This window comes from Solanum tuberosum, unplaced genomic scaffold (genome assembly GCF_000226075.1).
Source record: "Solanum tuberosum cultivar DM 1-3 516 R44 unplaced genomic scaffold, SolTub_3.0 scf00115, whole genome shotgun sequence".
In the NCBI taxonomy this organism is placed as follows: Eukaryota; Viridiplantae; Streptophyta; class Magnoliopsida; order Solanales; family Solanaceae; genus Solanum; species Solanum tuberosum.
Window position 1 is genome coordinate 749,951 of NW_006239044.1, and position 20,404 is coordinate 770,354.

General features: G+C 32.2%; 2 protein-coding genes and 2 long non-coding RNA genes across 4 annotated transcripts; 1 reads left to right on the top strand and 3 right to left on the bottom strand.

Moving 5' to 3' along the window:
* Positions 1–6,341: 6,341 nt before the first annotated feature.
* On the bottom strand, positions 6,342–9,012 carry LOC102582407 (uncharacterized). Its single transcript, XR_367496.2, has 3 exons — positions 8,731–9,012; positions 7,014–8,356; positions 6,342–6,478 (listed from the first exon to the last, which is right to left on the bottom strand). It is a non-coding gene; the product is annotated as an uncharacterized lncRNA (long non-coding RNA).
* Positions 9,013–11,822: 2,810 nt separating this feature from the next.
* LOC102582642 (uncharacterized) lies at positions 11,823–12,852 on the bottom strand. Its single transcript, XR_367497.2, has 2 exons — positions 12,457–12,852; positions 11,823–11,999 (listed from the first exon to the last, which is right to left on the bottom strand). It is a non-coding gene; the product is annotated as an uncharacterized lncRNA (long non-coding RNA).
* A 1,031-nt stretch (positions 12,853–13,883) lies between these two features.
* LOC102583209 (protein LOW PSII ACCUMULATION 1, chloroplastic) lies at positions 13,884–17,522 on the top strand. The gene is made up of 4 exons (XM_006350226.2): positions 13,884–14,258; positions 16,258–16,830; positions 16,972–17,022; positions 17,268–17,522. Exons 1-4 carry the CDS (start codon positions 14,056–14,058, stop codon positions 17,407–17,409), a joined length of 969 nt encoding a protein of 322 aa, XP_006350288.1. The 5' UTR covers positions 13,884–14,055; the 3' UTR covers positions 17,410–17,522.
* Positions 17,523–18,307: 785 nt separating this feature from the next.
* On the bottom strand, positions 18,308–19,633 carry LOC102582873 (photosystem I reaction center subunit IV B, chloroplastic). Its single transcript, XM_006350225.2, has 3 exons — positions 19,214–19,633; positions 18,694–18,759; positions 18,308–18,588 (listed from the first exon to the last, which is right to left on the bottom strand). The coding sequence occupies exons 1-3, from the start codon at positions 19,466–19,468 to the stop codon at positions 18,484–18,486; spliced, it is 426 nt and encodes a 141-aa protein (XP_006350287.1). The 5' UTR covers positions 19,469–19,633; the 3' UTR covers positions 18,308–18,483.
* Positions 19,634–20,404: the final 771 nt, after the last annotated feature.

Below are 20,404 nucleotides of genomic sequence, written 5' to 3' on the forward strand. Positions count from 1 at the left end.
TAGTGATGAGGCAAGCTATGTTATTATAGTTATGCACCCAGTAAGTTTTTGATGAGGAGTTTTCCCTTATGGGTAGAGTAAGAGTTGCTAGTCAAGTTGAGATAGAGTATATATTTGTTAACCAAAATAGAGTTGGTGTCGATGTGCCATCGTATTAGAGGAGACTAAATTCATGTGTTGAATAAGAGAGTTGAGTATTCATAAAGTGATAGATCTAATCTAGGCTTATGATTTGTTTGAGAGGGTCATGATGTTCATAAGGTTATAGAACTGATCAAGTAATGAGGTATAGTATAGTAGGCGAGTAATTGTATTGATATTCGGGTTTAGTAATGAACATTAAGCTTGAATTTGAGATGAGTGTCATGATCCAAAGAATGGAAACATGAGGGTGATGATGTTGTCTTGAGATTTGATCTAAAAGACTTGAGGAATTGAGATGATAAGCTGCAATAAATATAAGTGGTACAAGTAAGAAACCCTAACCTTTAGATAAGGGGAGTAAAGTGTGGCAAAGTGACAAGAGTAACAAGAACATTAAAAAGTGTACAGAGAGGGTATGTAATCAGAAGAGGTTAAGAGAAACACCTTAGAAAGAGGTCTTAGTACCTGCTTATTGAGAGTTCGATAGTCATGAGATAAATTTCTCCCGAGTGTTAGAGTAAAAGAGATATAGATCAGTTAGAGATGATGGAATAGGTCCATAACTTTCAAGTATCAGCTTTAGACCTAAGGGGGAGATGATAAGATGAGAAATCAAGTCAAGTGTTGAGAATTTCTTAAGGAGCTGGTTAGTAGGAGTCCATGGTGTTGCTAGAGTACTAAGCTTGAATATGATGGTAAGGAGTAATAATCTTGGGATGAGATTCCCTATCGAGGTATAGAACCCGAACTTAAGGATTTTGGTTATGCTTGAATATAGTAAGAGCATACCATTAGACTCAGACCTTAGTATGAGTAACCCCGTTACATACCCAGTCCAACCGTCATTCGAGGACGAATGATCCCAAGAGGGAGATATTGTAACACCCCATAAATTTTTCGAACTGAGCCTCGAACCATCCTTCGTTGTGAGTAAGATTTTACCAATGAAATTAAAATTTCTTGAGTGTAAAGGTCACTAGATGTAGCACCTTGAGTTCCAAGAAGAACTAAAGAGAGTTCATTCAAGTCATTCCTAAGTTCCTTTAAGTTTTGGGTCAACTTCAAACGACCATAACATTCAGAACAAGATGAGTTAGATGGGCTACAAGGTACCCAATGAAAGGTCTTTGAATTATATTTCCAACGCCGCCAAGTTTACTAAGTTTCGAGTTAGGATGAGTGAGATATCTCCTTTTGAAGTCAGGCTGTCCAGTTAAGGAAAGTTACCCGAAAATAGTAAAGGGTATTTTGGTCTTTTCCTTACCCAATCAGATTTAATTCATTTTTAGTACTATTTTAGGGGTCTAATCCTATTATGTTCAGTTTTATAATCCTAAAATACGCCTAGAGTTTTAGTTGTGAGTTCAAGAAGAGAAAAGAAGAGAAAAGAGGAGAAAAGAGGAGAGGATCAAGTGTTCGTCGAGATTCTTGCGTGTTGTTGCGGATTTTCGCCATGTGTTTGATCCCTAAGAGTATGTAAGCAGAGGCGTATTCAGGATTTATAGATAATGGGTGCACTATTATAAAAATGTGGATCTAAGACATAAATTTGATCGGTTAGATTCTTTTTACTGAAAACCATTAAAATTTTAAAATCATAGGTCCAAAATTAACTTTTATTTATCCAAACCAGTTACAAAATCTTAGAAAGAAAACTAAAACAAGATAGATAAAAGATTCAAATTTCTAACCTCACCTAGAGAGGTGCACCCAATCATCATCGTACTACATTATATGATACTTCGAGTCTGGGTTCACGCATCTATATTTAAATATTTTAAAAAAATATAACACTACTATATATGATTTCGGGAGGGGATCATGGGTTCACGGGTTCACGTGAACCCGGTGACCCCCTCCTGTATACGATGTAAGCTTCCTCTAAATCACCTACGTGTCTTGTATATTCTCATAATTGTTTTTGTCATCTTTTGTTGAGTTTTTAGTATTTCGTAGGATGATGCAAATGCTTAAATATTTCTTTATGTGTACTTATATATTTGGATTTATTTCAGCATCTACGTAGACACACATTCTACTTGGTGAATTGATTTTGAAACAAAAATCTCTGTTATTTGAGTAAGTGTTTGCAGTTTTATTGAAGAAAATCCTACTGAATGAGATACAAACTTTATCATTTTAGCCATGTAGAAATCCTATCATAAATTTGCATTGTATGGGTTTCATATCACTGTTACTTCTACTGATAATAAATTTATTTATTAAAATGGTTAATATCAATGAAGTAGTCAGTCGTGTTGTATGTCTACTATATTTCTTAACTATTTTTCTTAGCGTAATATCATTAATTATGTTGTTTCCAGGATGCTGTAGTGTCTAAGATAACATCTGCATCTCATCCTGTACGTAGATGAATCTGTTGAGTATCCAAAAGTTGATTATTCAAAAATTTACATGGATGAAGTGGGTGGGGTTAAGAAGGCGTGCATCTATGGCCTTGGTTCTCAAGCAGTTTACTATAAGAATGTTGGTCCATCATCTTCACGACTTCAAGATCATGATTTTGACACTCGAGTAAAGGAATGTGTCCAAGAACTGAAGGAGGAGATGAAGTATGAGATGAGAGAAGAGATCAGACATGAATTGCATGAAGAAATGAGGCAAGAAATGCAAAAGCAAGTTGACAAGATTCTCCAAGACCTTTTGTCAACCCTCATAGCAGGACTATACACCGCCAGCTTAGAAATGACTTGCCATCAAGTAATGATACGAGTCATATTTAGATTATTTAAACTATTTATTTTAGACATATTTGTGCTGTTTATGCACTTATTTAAATTTATTTTAAACTATCTTAGACTGTTTGGTTAGTTCAAGTTATGATTTATAGAAGTCTCATTGTTTTTATTTTGTTTTCATTCCCCTTTAGATTTTTAAAAGCTATAAATTCATATAAATGAATGAATTAAAACTTTACTATCGAAACTACTATTCAGTTGGTAATATAGCCAATACATTACCTATCAATTACTAACTAAATACTGAATATGAAATTTTACCAACAAATTAACAATTAGTTTTTAAACTACCTGATGAATTACAAACCATTTACTAACATAGTTTACAAAGTCCGCGGGTAGTCATGATTACTAATGAATTTATAATTGATTGGTAATTTACCAATGAGATACCAACATAATTTTTTCGTAATTAAAATTGCTAACCGACTACCAATGTATTTCAAAGAATTTACCATCTAACTTACCAACCAAGTTTTTATCCCGCTAACAGAATACCAACGACTTCTTATTTTGTTGCTATGTTTGCCAACAAATTAGCAACGAAATTGAAAAATGAGAAATCAAATTTACTAACTTTGTTTCTCTTCGTTAGTAAATATACCAACGACATACCAACCGAAAAATTGATTAGTGATTTAGGCCATGTTTCATAATTACCAACAAAATCTATGTGTGTTTGCTAATCGATTTTTAGTTGGTAATTTTACCAACTAATAGATTTGGGTTGGAAAAATTATCAATGAGCTTTTTAGCAACGGATTAATATTAGTTGATATTCGGTTGGAAAATTTATTTGCCAACCAATTTAATCAATTTACCAACGGATAATTTTGTTGGCAATTCAGGGGTTTTTTGTAGTGTAAATTCATTTAATAATACTATTGTTTGTAAGAGTACAGATTAGTTCTAGTTAATAAGAAATAGGACATTTGTTTGCAATACATCACGTTGGATGTTGATGTAAATTTTTTATTTATTAATATAAAAAATTGAGTTGTTTAATTCAAAAGACTAAAATATTCTTGATAAAAAGTAAGTAGTTCTTCTTTCCTTTTTTTTTATTTAATTTTTTTAATAATGTTCAATGCTATTTCGAGTGAAATTAAAATCATAAATTTTACTATCAAAATTTTTGGAGTCTCAAAATTTGGAGGACTAAAGCAAACGCTTTACTAGCTTTACCTTGGAGCCAACCACAATGAAACAAAAATTTAAAGCAGTCACATATCCAAGGAAAATATATTCGAAGTATCTGCATGAGAATGTATTCTTTACGGACATGAGTGATTCCTGAATATTTTCTTCAATTCACTTGTCGTTTTTAATACACGACTAAGATTTAGCTCCCCAATATATTAAAGTTCAGCTTCTTTTCCATTTCATCATTAAAAAAAATAGTTTGGCTATAGTAATAAATTATATCTTTTTTGTGGTCGTTCAAAACAGGATGATAATTAAGTACGAATAAATTAATATTGGCATGATAATATTGTACATGAAGTTGATACTGAAAGATATAATTAACGTATTGAACGTACGTATTGATCTCTTTCTTAATTCTTCTTTGTTGATCTCATGTATTCATCCTTTTTGTAACGCCGCGTTCCCAAACTACATTTTATTCAATATAAACACATCATCAACATTGAAGTGATCATATGGAAACAATCATTTCTCTACGACGTTTGAAATAATCTAGCATTGCATCTCTATTTGGGATATTTTCTTTGATTATAGCTACTTGTTTGAAATTGTTAATCCAAGATTGTAAATGAGGAAAATTGTTTGATTCATAGACCTTTACTCCAGCAGCTTCTTGTATGACTTCTAGCCAGAAAGGAAGCCACCCAAAGGCTATGTCAATAAAACCAATTGTATCCCCACTAAAAATCTTTTTATCTCCAAGACCTTGCTCCACTATAATTTTAAGGATTTTTTTGGCATTTTCAGTTGCCTTGACTTACTCTTCTCCAATCTTGTGAAATATTTGATAAAATTCTGAGTTCTACATTAAAACAATAAAATGTTAGTACTACTTTCTACTATCCATCAACTTATATTTTTTAATAAGACAATTCACGATATATATATATATATATATATATATATAATGAGACAGCTCACACAATTCAACATAATACATATGACTACAAGTTTGAATTTTATGGCATTCATCAACGGAAAATTGTCTTTGGCTCAAGAGAATGATTAGGCCTACAGATGAGGGTATGTTGTAGTTTTGTAATATGAGAAATTTTATTTTGTGAGACAAAAAACCTATCACTACTTATGTGAGGTTATTTAATTTTTTGACTAATGGATACTTACTTTTTTTTAAGCATAAAACAAAAAAGGTAATATTCAATTCAATATTTTCTTTTCCCTAATTAAAATGCTTAGCTAAAAGGGGAAAAAAAGGAAAAAGAAAAAGAAAATTGAAAATGTATGCAAAATATGTGATTAGATAATGATAAAAAAAATGTATTGGCAATATTATGCCTGGATGGTTATTTTTAAAAAAAAATGTACAATACCAAATAGTTGAGACCAGAATTTGAGATATTAACAATGATTATTTAGAATTGAGTTCATTATATAGCAGCTATTGACGATTACATATTAAACAGTAAAAAAAAAAAAGACATAATAAACTAATACCATCATTACCGTTCTCTTAATGGTTGATTGAAATCTAATTTTAGTTTTTTTTTTGTTTTTAGCTAAGAAATCTAATTACGGAAAATGTGGACTTTACTATTACCTTTTTGATTTTATGCTTAAAACAAGCAATTGTCCAGTTGTCAAAACATAAAATAGCCTCACATAAATAGTGTTGGTTATACATCTGGCAAATAAAATTTCTCCTATAATATATATATATATATATATATAATTATAAATTAAAAGTGTCAGTTGTTAATGACTAAAATTCTAGATGAATTAGTTATTCGATTCAATACTTGCCAACAATGTCTACATCTCAATACCGAGTAAATTGGCATGAATCCTCACTATCTATCAAGCTCTTTCTGGTCCAATGTTAAAAAAACTTAATTTCTCCATCACGATAAGTTCTTCATATTTTCTACTGCGTACAAATGATCCCTAAAAACTATAAAAGAATCTTGACAACCACTGGACCTAAAGTAAACGTGCTAATGTGATTAGGCCTACCACTACAAAAAAAGGAAGCAATTACGACGGTTTTTATTTGAGTATTGCGGCGGTTTTGGACAAACCGCTGTAATTGTAATATTGCATAAAATGGCGTTTATTGTTTTATATTGCTACAGTCAATCACCGCCGCAATTGTATTTCTGAACGGCGCATTGAGTGACAGCTTTAAACCGCCGTAATGTATATAATGCAACAACTGTCATTCCTCCTTCTTTATATTCTTAAAAAATTTCATTTCATTTTTTAGAGTATGTTTAACGCTTAAAGCTTGTTTATTTGAAAAAAAAATCAACCACAACATATTCAAGAAATAGCATTCAACGAGGACTCGCATGATCTTCGTTGGTAAGATCCATATGGTGATCTTCTTGGGCTCTTAGGGGAATAGACGCCACCTGCAATAAGTGACATGAAATCAGTATTTGATTTTGAGAAAGCCAATGACAAGGCTGCTAGAATATCATGACAGATATAACCTGAAAATGGTAAAGTCTGGGAAAGAAACCGGATGCATGCATATCAAGGAATACTTCATAAAAAAGAAAACTATTATTCAGTCCGATAGGAGCCAAGCATACTATAAAGTATTGAGCACTTCCCATTTGGACGTAAAATCCAAAGCCTATCTAATAGGATGAGCAAATGTTGTTTCAACTTTAGATCACCCTTACGAGGCTCGCAAAATGGAAAACATATATTCACATTTTGTGCAATCAAAAATACGTATACGAAACATGAGCAGAAGAGTTTTGCATAATATTTGTAAAGCCAAAAAGTTGAAATATCAATAAGACAAACTACCATAAAAACATCATACTAAGTCAAAAGAAATTTACAAAACAAAAAGGACATGGCTAACCACAATATTATGCTGGCTTCACTTCACTGGTGTATTAAGTAAATAAAAAGGACACATAGTAGCAAACTTACATTAAATGCTTTTTCGAGGAAGAAATTTATCCTCCATCTGAACTTTGCACGTTCACTCTGTAATTAGTTACATCGACAGTAAGCCTTTCTTCCATTGCAGCAGGAAATAGTAAAAACAATGCATATTATAGCAAACTAATAAATTAATCTGTAGCCAAAGACTTGTAAGAAAAACAATCCTATATATGTGCGGCAGCCTTTCTTTTGGGAGGGGGTTTCATAAAGAAAATGAAACACACTAGTGAGGTAAGTTCACTATGATTATGCACTGCAAGTTATGGGACAAATTGCACAACAGAAAAAAATTTGGTCGTCTTCGGGGACAAAGCTGCTGGTAATCGCCAAAGGAATCAGTTATCAACAAGATCACTTGAATCCGAACAGCATCAAATGGAAACCTTGATTTTGCATAGAGCTCACAACAATTCAGTCTTTCAATAAACTATGCCCCAACTCCATAAATGATTTTTTGCAACACCGATCCTGTTTTTCAGAATTCACTATGAAAAGAAAAAGGCCAAAAAAGGAGCACAATTTTCTTGAGTGGTTCATACATATCAGGTATCTTATCGTTGTAGGGCAGCACAAATTATATACTCTATGAACTGACAACAATATAGAGCATCAACTCTCTCCTCTTAAGCTTCTTTTCGTCCAAAAGTTTTCAAGACTTCCATCCGAGATAACACTCTTTTTTCCAAACTATGCATCAAAAGTGTAGGGTAAGAAACCAAGTAAGCAGATTTAACACGAAGCTCCTTCATGAAAAGATTCAGTGCTTTCTGAATTCTAACTTCCAAGAGGGCAAGTGTGGAGTATATCATCATCAGACCATCCAAAACTATGACTTACTTGATGAAACTTCTACAGGTAATACAAGCTAAGCTCTGATTACTTTGCTATAAAATTGACTTAGCTAACATTCCTAAAAACCACATATTTGTGTTGGCAATTGAAGTTGGTCAGACGAGATGCTAACTTCTAATTTAGAAACTACATTATCGTATGAAATGATTTGGTAATCTGATTTCATCAACTGTAATGTTTGTAATTAAATTTAGTTCGAAGAATCCTACCTTTGGCAGCACACAAACCAATTTAGCTAAAAAACAAAGTACACAATCAACTAATCTCGTCTTCATACCTTAAAAACGATGTGATACTATCCAAGCTAAACATATATCCAGAAAAATAAAGTAAAAGAGGCAAACCTGTTCACTAGAATTTACGTTTTAGAAGGCCTCTCTTACTCTGGTTCGAACCACTTGTGTACATTTCACAAAAAATTCAAATTCTTCATCGACGGCAATGCACCATCGATTTCGAACTGCTTTGGTTGTGAGCTTAAGCAAATGGATGGAAAAACAACATAAACGTGAGAAGTGAGCATCGACATACTACATTGAAAAACGAAATCACAAAATCGATTCGGTTATGTTGTAGATCTATAATATATATAAACTAAAAGTGTCATTCGTTAATGATTAAAATTTTAGATGATGTACTTTAAATGATTCAACACTTGTTAACAACAATTACACCTCAATATCGAGCAAATTGATATAAATCTTCACCGTCTATCAAGCTTTTGCTTATCTTATTATTACAAAATTTTAGTTTCTTCATCACAATAAGGTTCTTAATATTTTGTACTGACATATAAACGATCTCTAGACCTAAAGTAAACATGACAAAGTTGAAGAGACGAAATAATTACCTTATCTTCTCCGAACTTGATCCAGAATCTAGCCTTAGCCTTTTATAAGGATCCTTGGGGAACAAAGGATTTTGGGGCCATGTTTCTTCTATGTATTCAAGAATGATTGTGGATTCAACTATTGGTTTTCCATTATGTAAAAGAATTGGGATCATCTTACAAATAGGGTTATATGTCAAAAGATGTTGGCTTTTGTTAGAAAGATCTTCTTCTATGTATTCATAACTAATATTCTTGTGTTTCAAAGCCCAAATGACCCTATAACTAAAGGGACTTGGAAAAACTCCAAACAATTTAACTTGCTCTTCCATTTTTTTTCTCCCTAATAAGTTGTGGTTGTTTGCAAATTTCAAGGCTTTAAGTTTTTGATCAAATGTCAATTATTAATGAGTTTTAGTTTAACTATTGTTGTACCAATTTGAATGACTGAAATTTTACATTAAAAAATGAGACAAGTGGAATATTTGATAAAATTCTGAGTTCTACATTAAAACAATATATACAAAATTATGCAAATTGGCGGATATTTTATGCATCATTTTTTTTTTGAGTGTTTTGAACTTATTATGAATTTATGTGATATTCGGCTAAAAATGTATATTAATATTACGTTATTGTCTTATATTTTATGCATCATTTTTTTTTTGGAGTGTTTTGAACTTATTATGAATTTTATGTGCAACAAATGTATTGAATGAACGTGAATACATGATCAAAAAGATGTGATTTTTATTTCTTTTGAAGCAAAGAAACGAAGATTGAAGGATGACTAAGTCCTCACCTTGCGACACACACAAGTGAAGAAAAAAAACAAAAGATTTTAAAATTAATCGAGTTTGCCACTGATTCTTTTGAAGTACAATTCAAGAAAGATTATTTGTTAGTATATGTCTTCCAACTAATTGTAATTTCCTTGTGAATTATCATAATTTTATTTATTTTAAAAGTTTCATCTTTGAAATGATCTAATTTTTCATAAATATAATAGAAATTTGTTTCATAGAAAAATGTGTATTTTTACAAATTACACTAAGGATGTCCAAGATTTTTCTTCTATAGTTTGGATTAATTAAATTATTCCAATTCATATAAATGTTGAAAATTTGAAATAGTGTGAGAATTTCAAAAATATAATTTTGAGAAACGTTAAGAGGAAGTGGGCAAGAAGATTCTGAAAGCAATTAGGGAAGAGATGCATTACTTTTGGCTAAGAAATTTTCTTGTTGGACAAATTGAGGTTAAATTTCATGACATGGATCTTCATCAACATATTTTTAACTTTTACACATTATAAATTAGTAGATGATAAATATTTCATAACATAAAAATTTATAAGGTTAGATCTAATTTTTTCCCTTTTACTTTGTAATCTATACATAAAGTGATAGTGTTTTTTATATGATATACGCTATATTAACAAATATTTTTTTTAATGTTAAAATATTTACATTCAAAAATTAGAAAAGTTTGTAATTGACAATTAGATTTAAAAAAAATCTAAGCTATAAACTTAATTAATTATGAAATAGGTGATATTCAAAGTTTTGGAACTAATTTGAGAAAATATTTAAATTTGTATGCATAAATACATGAAAAATTCATCCATTATTCTATTATATCTTAGCTAAATTTGTAACGAGATCATATCATATTTCTATTAATTTAATTTGTCACTTTTTGGATCTTTTTCTCTTTTTAATATTATATCTTTTAAGAGTCAAATGATATAAATTTCACTCAAAATTTAATTAATATATATTTTCTTAATCATATTGATACATGATTTGAAGAAGGCGCGCGTATCAATGAGTACATCATCTGTCTATTTATAAGGATAATGTTGTTTTGTGTTTGGTGGAAATTAAAACACTCAGATCCCAACCTTTAAACATTCACATCAACGGTTCAAATTCATAGTTATAATAACACATACAGATGGACGGTCACGATAAGGAGAATGTCATAAAAAACAATGTTTTGTGATTGGTGGAAATTAAAACACTCGGATCCCAACTTTTAAGCATTCATATCAACTGTTCAAATTTATAGTTATAATTACAGATAAAGACAGACGGTCACAATGTTTTGAATTCTTTTTTTTAGTTCTTATACACTATTTGTTTTTAGGACATATTCTTAAAAGATATTAAGTGTATACATTCACATAATAATATTATTGTTTATAAGAGTAAGGATTAGTTCTAGTTATTAAGAAGTTAGGCATTTGTTTGCAATACATCATGTTGGATGTTGATGTAAAAACTTTATTTATTAATATGAAGATTTGAGTTGTTTAATTTAAAGTTCTAAAATATTATTGATAAAAAGTAAGTAGTTCTTTTTTCTTTAATCTTTTTATAATGTTCTTGAAATATTGTTTTGAGTGAAATTAAAATCATAAATTTCACTATCAAAATTTTTTGAGGTCTCAAAATTTTGGTGTCTAAAGCAGACGCTTAACTTAACCTCTAACGTCTGGTATCAAATGACCGTTTGACCATTATATATATTTTTTAGTTGTTGTTTGTCACTTGTCAGGATTCATATATCGATTTTTTTATTCAAGTCGTAGGAAGTATCTGCAAAATTAAAAGCATTCAGATATCCAAAAAAAAACATATTCGCACACCTTGATTCAAGGAAATATATTCGAAAGGATTTGTTCTTCATGGACATGAGCTTGAGTAATAAATTATATCTTGTTTGTGTTCATTCAAAATATAATGAATGATACTAAAATAAGAGTAAATTTATATTGAAATAATAATATTGTACATGAAGTTGATTATGTAAGATATAATCAACGTGTCTCTTTCTTAATTCTTCTTTGTTGATCTCATGTATTCATCCTTTTTTGTAACGCCGCATTCCCAAACTACATTTTATTCAATATAAACACATCCTCAATATTGAAGTGATCATATCGTAACAATTATTTCTCTACGACGTTTGAAATAATCTAGCATTGCATCTCGATTTGGGATATTTTCTTTGATGATAGCTACTTGTTTGAAATTGTTAATCCAAGATTGTAAATGAGGAAAATTGTTTGGTTCATAGACCTTTACTCCAGCAGCTTCTTGTATGACTTCTAGCCAGAAAGCAAGCCAGCCAAAGGCTATGTCAATTAAACCAATTGTATCCCCACTAAAAAACTTTTTATCTCCAAGACCTTGTTCCTCTATAATTTTAAAGATTTTTTTGGCATTTTCAGTTGCCTTAACTTGCTCTTCTCCAATCTTGTGAAATATTTGATAAAATTCTGAGTTCTACATTAACACAAAAAAATGTTAGTACTACTTTCTACTATCCATCAACTTATATTTTTTAATAAGACAATTCACGCAATTCAATATAATATACGATATATATAAGTTTGAATCTTATGCATCCATCAACAAAAAAATTTATGTCTTTAGGTCAAGAGAATGATTAGGCCTACACATGAGGGTATGTTGTAGATCTATTTATATGATTCAACACTTGTCAACAACAACTACATCTCAAATCTCAATACCAACCAAATTGATACAAATCCTCAATGTCTATCAAGCTCTTGCTTGTCCTATATTAGACAAATTTAATTTCTCCCTCACGATAAGTTCTCTATATTTTCTACTAACATATAAATGATCTCTAAGACATGTTACATGAATCTTGACAACCACTAGACCTAAAGTAAATGTACTAACGTGACAAAGTTAAAGACGAATAAATAATTATTACCTTATCTTCTCCGAACTTGATCCAGAATCTAGCCTTAGCCTTTTATAAGGATCCTTGGGGAACAAAGGATTTTGGGGCCATGTTTCTTCTATGTATTCAAGAATGATTGTGGATTCAACTATTGGTTTTCCACCATGTAAAAGAATTGGGATCATCTTACAAATAGGGTTATATGTCAAAAGCTGTTGGCTTTTGTTAGAAAGATCTTCTTCTATGTATTCATAACAAATATTCTTGTGTTTCAAAGCCCAAATGATCCTATAACTAAAGGGACTTGGAAAAGCTCCAAACAATTTTACTTGCTCTTCCATTTTTTTCTCCCTAATAAGCTGTGATTGTTTGCAAATTTCAAGACTTTGAGTTTTTGATCAAATGTCAATTTTTAATGAGTTTAAGTTAAACTATTGTTGTACCAATTTGAATGATTGAAAATTTACTTTAAAAAATGAGACAAGTGGAGTCAAGGATAGAAATTTCAACTTAAATAATGATCTTGATGGCTACTTAGTGTTTATCCCATGCCAAATCATGTTCTCATTTTATTTAGTTATATACTAACGGTCCATCAATTTTTGGTTTTTTTTATTGTGTGAATCATCTCTTCAATTTTTTATTTTTAAATTGTATCCGTTCCATTAATTACAATTTACAGCTCACGAGTTAACATTTAACATTACATTCTTAATTTCTAAATCTAGGAATTATTAAAAGATTCCTTTTTAATAGTAATTTAATATCAAAATAACTAAATTACTCAATGGTTAGAAGCACATATGTCGTCCAACACTAGTGTGCATCTAGCCTCTAATTAGATGTTATAAACACATCATCAAAATTAATTAATGATTTTTTCATAAATTTAAACATTTTTTGAAAGAGTGAAGTGTCAAAAACATTTTAGACTATTCGTTATTTTAGTTTCACACCTAAATTATTTAGAGTTCGAGTAACATATTCTAAACTATTTCTTCGCGTCGCGTCGAAAAAAAAAATAAGTATGTGAAACACACCTCAAATAATATGTGATGGTTTCTGTATTATACTTTCTTTCTTTAAAATAAAAAATTGCTTGTGAAAATAATTTCACCGTGGCAAAAAGCGGCAACACATAACTAACTCATGTAACAATCCCAGATATGTTTTAATGGTCTTTTATACATTTGAAAATTGCGTAAAAAAATACTATAAATGATGATTATAAATAGCTAAAATTTTCAAATTATTTTAATCAATACCACTAAAAAATTATAATATTAATAATATTCATATATATTTATTTTACACTGGATTTATTATTTGCTCAAAAGATTAACTTGATGAATAAATATTGGATATGAAATTGGCGAAAAAAAATAAATGAAAATTCTGCGTAAGCATTATCTCTAATTAGTAATTACTACTCCAATTCATAGTTCAATTTAGAATTTTGAAAATTCGTTTTATTTTAAAAGCCAATATTATTAAGGAAGCCAAAATCGTCGTGGCTGTGTTTGGATCATCCAAAACTAATATCCCTCCATTCCCCAACTCACGGTGGTAGCAGCCATGTTTATACCTTCACAAACCACTGCATTTCTACCGGAATAACGTTGCTCAGCCATGGCTACGGCGGCGCAGTTCTCATATATTACCATCAATTCTCCCAACTTCCATCTTACCACTAAACGGTCCGCATTTTCCCGCCAATTGAAATATGGTGGGAAATATTACTCCGGCTTCACTGACATCATCAGTTCCAGACGCAAACCGAAATCGCTCTCTGTAGTTTGTGACAATTCGAGTCCTTCTTCTTCTGATATAAGGTATCATTTCAGCTCCTGTAGATGCTTATGTTGGTTGATTTGATTTTGTTATAATAGGGAAGAATTGTAATGTGAGAAATTGCTAAAAGTATGCCCTAATAAAAGGAAACTTAAGTTTTAATTTTGAGTTATTCCGTCCAATTCCAGACGAATTTCATTATTCCGTATGTTATGAAGCTTTGTAACAGAAGATTAATATGAATGGAGAGACTTACCCTTTGTTTTATTGACAATCCTGTTAATCTTGTTTGTTAACCACCAAGGAGGGACATGTCAGAAATGTGCTTTTAAGGGAGCGATCATTGTCATTTGGATGTTAACATTGATAAGTAACTCCTATTTCCAAAGAAGGGTGGTTGAACAAGCTATATTAATCTAGCGGTATGTAAAGTTATTGCAGAATCAGAGGCACGGGTTATTACTCAGTTAGCGTGTGTGTTCTGAATTGGGAGGATGTGTTTTGAGATATATAGCTAACTCTCTATACATATTTTCTCTCCACAGACACATATATATGTATTTATGTGTTTATGGTTCGAGCTGGAAGGCGTGGACTTAGCTTAACCCATACAACCTATTCTAAATACGCTACAGCATACTCCTTTAGTAACAGTGAATCCACAAGGAAGGATATGACATAGATTAAAGAGCTTGTCTCCTTTCTTGAAAGGAAAGTTTTAGTACTAATACTCATCAGTTAGTAACCTACTGCTTCTGATGTGTGTATCATATCACTGGTGAATGGGTAATACATATAGTACACGCCTCCACTCATTGCTCATCATTTGCTAGATTTTCAAGAGAAATTTGGTATGAATCTAGTCATTCATTAGAGGGGATGAGTATCTTGCAATTTCAGAATCCTCAGTAGATAGAATATTCCCTTCAATATGCATCAATCTAACCTCATAATAATTTGGCTTGTAGTCTAAAATCTAAATCTATCCAAAATAAATCATATGGAGATCTATTTAGACAAGAAAATACATGCAATTAAAACTTTTAACTTATATGGTCCCTTAAGTTTTGAGGACAGGTATATTTTGGTCCATATTGAATGCAGATTATGAATTTATGTATTATAAGTTGAGTAGGCCAAATTACATGACGTGTATAATTGCTATAGCTTGATGAAGCATCAAATTATACACGAGTACTGACTTGTTTTATTGATTCCTCACTTCTAGGTTGAGATGGTTTGCTGTTTTGTTTATTTGTGTATTTACAATATTATTGACTTACTTGTGTCCATTTGGTTAAAACAGAAAAAAGCTGTTAACAAACCAAAGTGTAATATATGAAACGCTCATGGGAATTACTAAGACTACTTTTAGTTGGGAAGGATAAGACGAGGGAGATTAAACCATTAGTTTATCGAGTACAAACCTACGGGCTACGGGTGTATATCCTCCTCGGACCTTTTAATAAAGCTACTTTGCTTATCAAAAAGGGGGGAAGATTAGCATATGTGTATTGAGTATTGACCACATATACTTTCCTTTTAATGGGGGTTCATCGTCTGCTCATAAGTTTCCCTGTTCATGTCACACTGAATGATTGGTAATGGAATTCCTTTGGAGAAAGTTTGTACAAATACATGTTCACCTCTGTAGCAGAACGGGTTTGGAAAAGTTTACTTGTTAAAGGTTATAATAAGCCTTGTTTTATTGATGGATCAACAGCGAAGAACTTGCTGCTCCAAAAGAGCATTAATATTGCAGCTCAATTTTGTGTTAGTCGTTATTTCCAGATGTAATTTTGTGTGCATTAAGGTCCTTGTATTTCACATTTAGCCATAACAAGTCTACTCCACTTTTTCGAGTTTCTGACAGCTGTTAAGAATGTGCAAAATTCAACTTCATTTTTTGCGTGGATATGTTTTCTGTATATGTACCCCAGTTTCAGTACTCATCTGATTGGATAGCTTTTATCAAAATATTTTGCTTCCATTTCCTTAAAGTAAAACAACCTTTTGATCTTCATTTTATTTGTTATTTAGTTCTACAGCCAAGATAAGAAGTGAAGTTCTTTCTCCATTTCGGTCTGTTCGGATGTTCTTCTATATTGCTTTTATTGCAAGCGCTGGTCTTGGAGGACTTATTGCCTCTACACGGCTAATTGCTGCATTGGCCAATTCATCAAGAGGTGCTGAAGTTCCTGAGATCCTAAAAGGTCTTGGCATAGATCTTGGCGCAGTCTCCATATTTGCTTTTCTGTATTATAGAGAGAATAAAGCAAAAAATGCTCAGGTAGCAAAATTAGCAAGAGAGGAAAATCTCTCAAATCTTAAGCTCCGTGTGGATGAGAAGAAAGTTGTCCCTGTTAATGCTTTCAGAGGGATTGCTCGTTTGGTCATCCTTGCTGGCCCTTCGGCTTTCCTTTCAGAATGTTTCAAACTCAGTGCACCATTTACTGAGGGCCTTCTAGAAAGAGGAGTGCTTGTGGTCCCTTTTGCAACAGATGGAATTTCTCCTAGCTTTGAATTTGAAGAGAATGAAGAACTACTGGAGAAAATTTCCAGAAGAAAAAGGCTATGGCAGCTTGCTCCTATTTATGCCACTGAGTGGACTAAGTGAGTGAGCTACCAACAACATGAAACTTTGTGTAGTTTGAAACTATTTCTTCTCTCACTTGTGCTGCTAACATTAACAATAATTACATTGACATCGAGAAGTAAAAACAAAGATTCTCATATTTGGTTCACTCGTGATAGGTGGATAGATGAACAGAAGAAACTAGCCGGTGTCTCTCCTGAATCTCCAGTGTAAGTATTCTGCAACTATAGTAGTATATATAGGTTTTCTAAGAGAAAGATCGGTTGATTGAATTCTTCATGGTACGTGTCAAATAGGACTGCAATGTAAGCATTATTGAGTTCAGAAAAATGGACCTTCATCATGGTTTTACGTGAATCTTTAAATAAATCTTGAAATGCTAGTAGGCATTGTTATAAAAGAGTTACTAACTTTAAGCAAATGAATGATGTTTGGTCATTTTAATCATGTGCAGGTATTTATCTCTACGCCTGGATGGTCGTGTGCGTGGCAGTGGTGTTGGTTGTCCTTCTTGGAATGCTTTTGTATTGCAATTGCCACCAGTAAAGGGCATTTGGTCTGGTCTTCTTGATGGCATGGATGGAAGAGTGCTTTAAGAATTGAGATCAGATATTCTCTTCTCTTTTTTATTCTTTGAAGTACTATATTATATTATGTTGACAATATACTTCTTTTTTCCTCTTCAATACATAATTGCAGCATTCACCAAGTTTTCTTTTGCTTCGTTTACTCCATTCTTCCCTCTCTTTTTTCTTTGTTGGTGAGGTTAACTTCACGTGTGTCCAGGCCAGGGTGTTTCCGAGAGTGGAAGCCGGGGATGGGAGCCAGGGTAATGGGGTATGCATGTTGTATGTACGTACCCTCCCATTACGTGGATCAAGTTTTAATAAGCCTATGATCAAAAATAGGAATGTGATATTAATTACTACAGTTTCCATAATTAGTTCATTTGATAGAGAAGTTGTCTATTGACGTGTAAAATCGAAGTCCTTAAAATTTTCATATTTCCATAAATATAATCAACATTTTGATACATAGTGTCTTTTCCCTGATTGAAAACCTATATTTCTTTGCTTTCAAAACATGAAAATGTCTTGCCATAGTTCAGACTTCAGGGTACTTGCTATTTTGATCTCTATCATCTCACAAGGGAATGGAAACAAGAGAGATCAACTAAAGTGTAAGCCAAAAGAGGGGGACGAGAACAGAAATAGTGAATGGATCCGGTGCCCTGTTATTGCATTGAGGTAAAGACTCTTTCCTCTCTTCGAGTTCTGAACCATGATTTAATTTGTGCTGTTTTTTCCATATAATTGTTATCTATACAAGGTAGCATATGATTCGCACTTGGTACCAAAAAGCACTGCAAAAATATGTTAGAATTTTGGGGGTCTGATCATCCTTTATGTCCTTAACTAGATAGTCTACCTTAAGGTGTAGACCCGTCATACATACACAAACCTCTCCAACATGATGTTTGCAAGATAGTAGGAATTGGATCGAGTAATGGCAACAAGCTAAATAAGAAATGGAGGGAGAAAGTTGCCAGGAAATTATGATACACATTCACATTCAAAGCCAGTATATAACTAGAGATTAAACATGGAAAGCACAGGGCTGGACATATTACAAATATGGAAAACCTTGAACTAATAATTACTGCCACTCCTTCATTTCACTTCTTCAACTTCGTCCAATGCGTAGTTGTTGGTGGATACATTAGCATAGTTCACTTTGTTGAACCTCACTACAACTGGGTAGCGTGTTTTTGGATCCTGCACCATCACCATTAACAATAACATCAAAAGTTAACATCTGTTTGTAATTAATCTCCTCTCTTACAAGTCACAAAGAACATGGATTCCAATCAATTCCCTTACCTGATCAACTGCTACAACTGAGCCGGTACCCTTGTACCAGTAAGACTCCTTCCTTAAAATTCTCACCTGTATTCAGAACATTTTAAGAATCAATTGGTAATGAACAGCCTGAGCTGAGGACACCACCATAAGAGACTGTGGATGTACAAATGCCTACTATAACAGACTTAAACTATTATACTTGGACAAAAATTAATGATATCTATGCACACACAGAGAAAGAAACTGATGCAGTATATAATCAAGTAAAAATCCAACATTTTCTCCATGAAGCATAATATATATAAGAAAAATTACCAAAATCTCAACCGTAATTATATTTTGAACCCATAATTTCAAAAGTGTATTGAGTTTTTGTGATAACAACTTTTATGTTAGAGTCCAATCATAAATCTTGAAGTAGCATCTATATATATGTGTCTATATATTTTATCTACTGGTTTTAAATCTTGAATCATCAGTGTGAATACATACTATATAAGAGATAAGTTGGTCTTATTTCTTTTATTGAACAACTTACTTTGGTTCCTCTCTTGGGTCCAATTGGAGGTGGCTTGGCAGCTTTGGCAGGAGGAGCTTCGCCTTCAGCGGTGGCGGTGGCGGTAGCAGCTGGTGGTGCAGCTTCCGCGGCCCGGACAACGAGCCTGGGGATGTTGGTGGTGTTGTTCTTGGAGGAGAAGGATAACATAGAGCTCTTTGGAGCAGAGTTAGAGGTGACATTAGGGGTTGCCACCATAAAACCAGATGCAGCAGAAGCCATGCTGCTACTTGCCATGGTTCTTTTATGTGTTTCTTTGTCTGAACTTGTTCTTCTGCTGCAGAGATATGAAGAATGATGAAAATTAATGTAAGGAGCAAAAGCAGAAGTAGGATTTGAGAGGCTTTGAGTTAATGTGATATCTTTTTCCTGAACAAAAGATCAACCTAGCTACCACACGACATTGCTCCATCCACTGACACGCTGCCACATGGTACCATATCCAATTCTTATGGATAATGTTACCACTTTTATTTCGTCTCACATATTTTGCTTCTTTTTTGTTATTCATAGTGTATTATTAATTTTTTATTGTGTTTTTAAGGGTGTGACTTAGTGATGAATGTATACGTAGTTGACTGAGGTTTAAGGTTCAATTTCATCGAAACAAATACTTGGTGATTTCTTCTTATCTTTCTTGATGACCAGAGTTATTTGGTATCTATGAGGTATCCTTGAAATTAATTGAGGTGTCTGTAAGCTGGTTTAAGCACCAAGGTTTATAAAAAAAAGTATTTTAATGTGAAATTGAGCTATTTTGACTTTTATGATATTAAAAATGAATAGATAGATAATGATGATTCTTTTTATGATATTGTTAGCTCATATTAACACATCTATTTTTCCTCAATTAATGTATATATATTCCATTTTTTCCTTTTAGATCGTCTGAAAAGGATGTTCACTTGTATGATTGAATTACAGAATAGAATACTGTGAAGAGATGCTTCCTCCAAAATAAAAGTTTATTCTAGAATGGCCAACATGTGAACAAGAGCTCCAGGACAGTTTTCCAGGACAGTTTTCCAAGAAGACCAACTAGTGCACCGTGCAAAGATAGAATCAGAAGAAATGAATTTTGAATTATAGTTCTTTTTATTTAGGAAAAGGAATCAAAAATACCATTTTAACTTTAATTTATTAGTTAAGTTTGTTCTTCGTTATACTATATGG

What these genes read in the sequence shown, in the direction of transcription:
- LOC102583209 (XM_006350226.2), top strand. Translation starts at nt 14,056, where the DNA reads ATGGCTACGGCGGCGCAGTTCTCATATATTACCATCAATTCTCCCAAC. An exon ending in CCTTCTTCTTCTGATATAAG is followed by an intron (nt 14,259 to 16,257) that starts GTATCATTTCAG and finishes TTTGTTATTTAG; the next exon opens with TTCTACAGCCAAGATAAGAA. An exon ending in GTCTCTCCTGAATCTCCAGT is followed by an intron (nt 17,023 to 17,267) that starts GTAAGTATTCTG and finishes AATCATGTGCAG; the next exon opens with GTATTTATCTCTACGCCTGG.
- LOC102582873 (XM_006350225.2), bottom strand. Translation starts at nt 19,468, where the DNA reads ATGGCAAGTAGCAGCATGGCTTCTGCTGCATCTGGTTTTATGGTGGCA. An exon ending in GACCCAAGAGAGGAACCAAA is followed by an intron (nt 18,760 to 19,213) that starts GTAAGTTGTTCA and finishes TTCTGAATACAG; the next exon opens with GTGAGAATTTTAAGGAAGGA. An exon ending in CAGTTGTAGCAGTTGATCAG is followed by an intron (nt 18,589 to 18,693) that starts GTAAGGGAATTG and finishes GTGATGGTGCAG; the next exon opens with GATCCAAAAACACGCTACCC.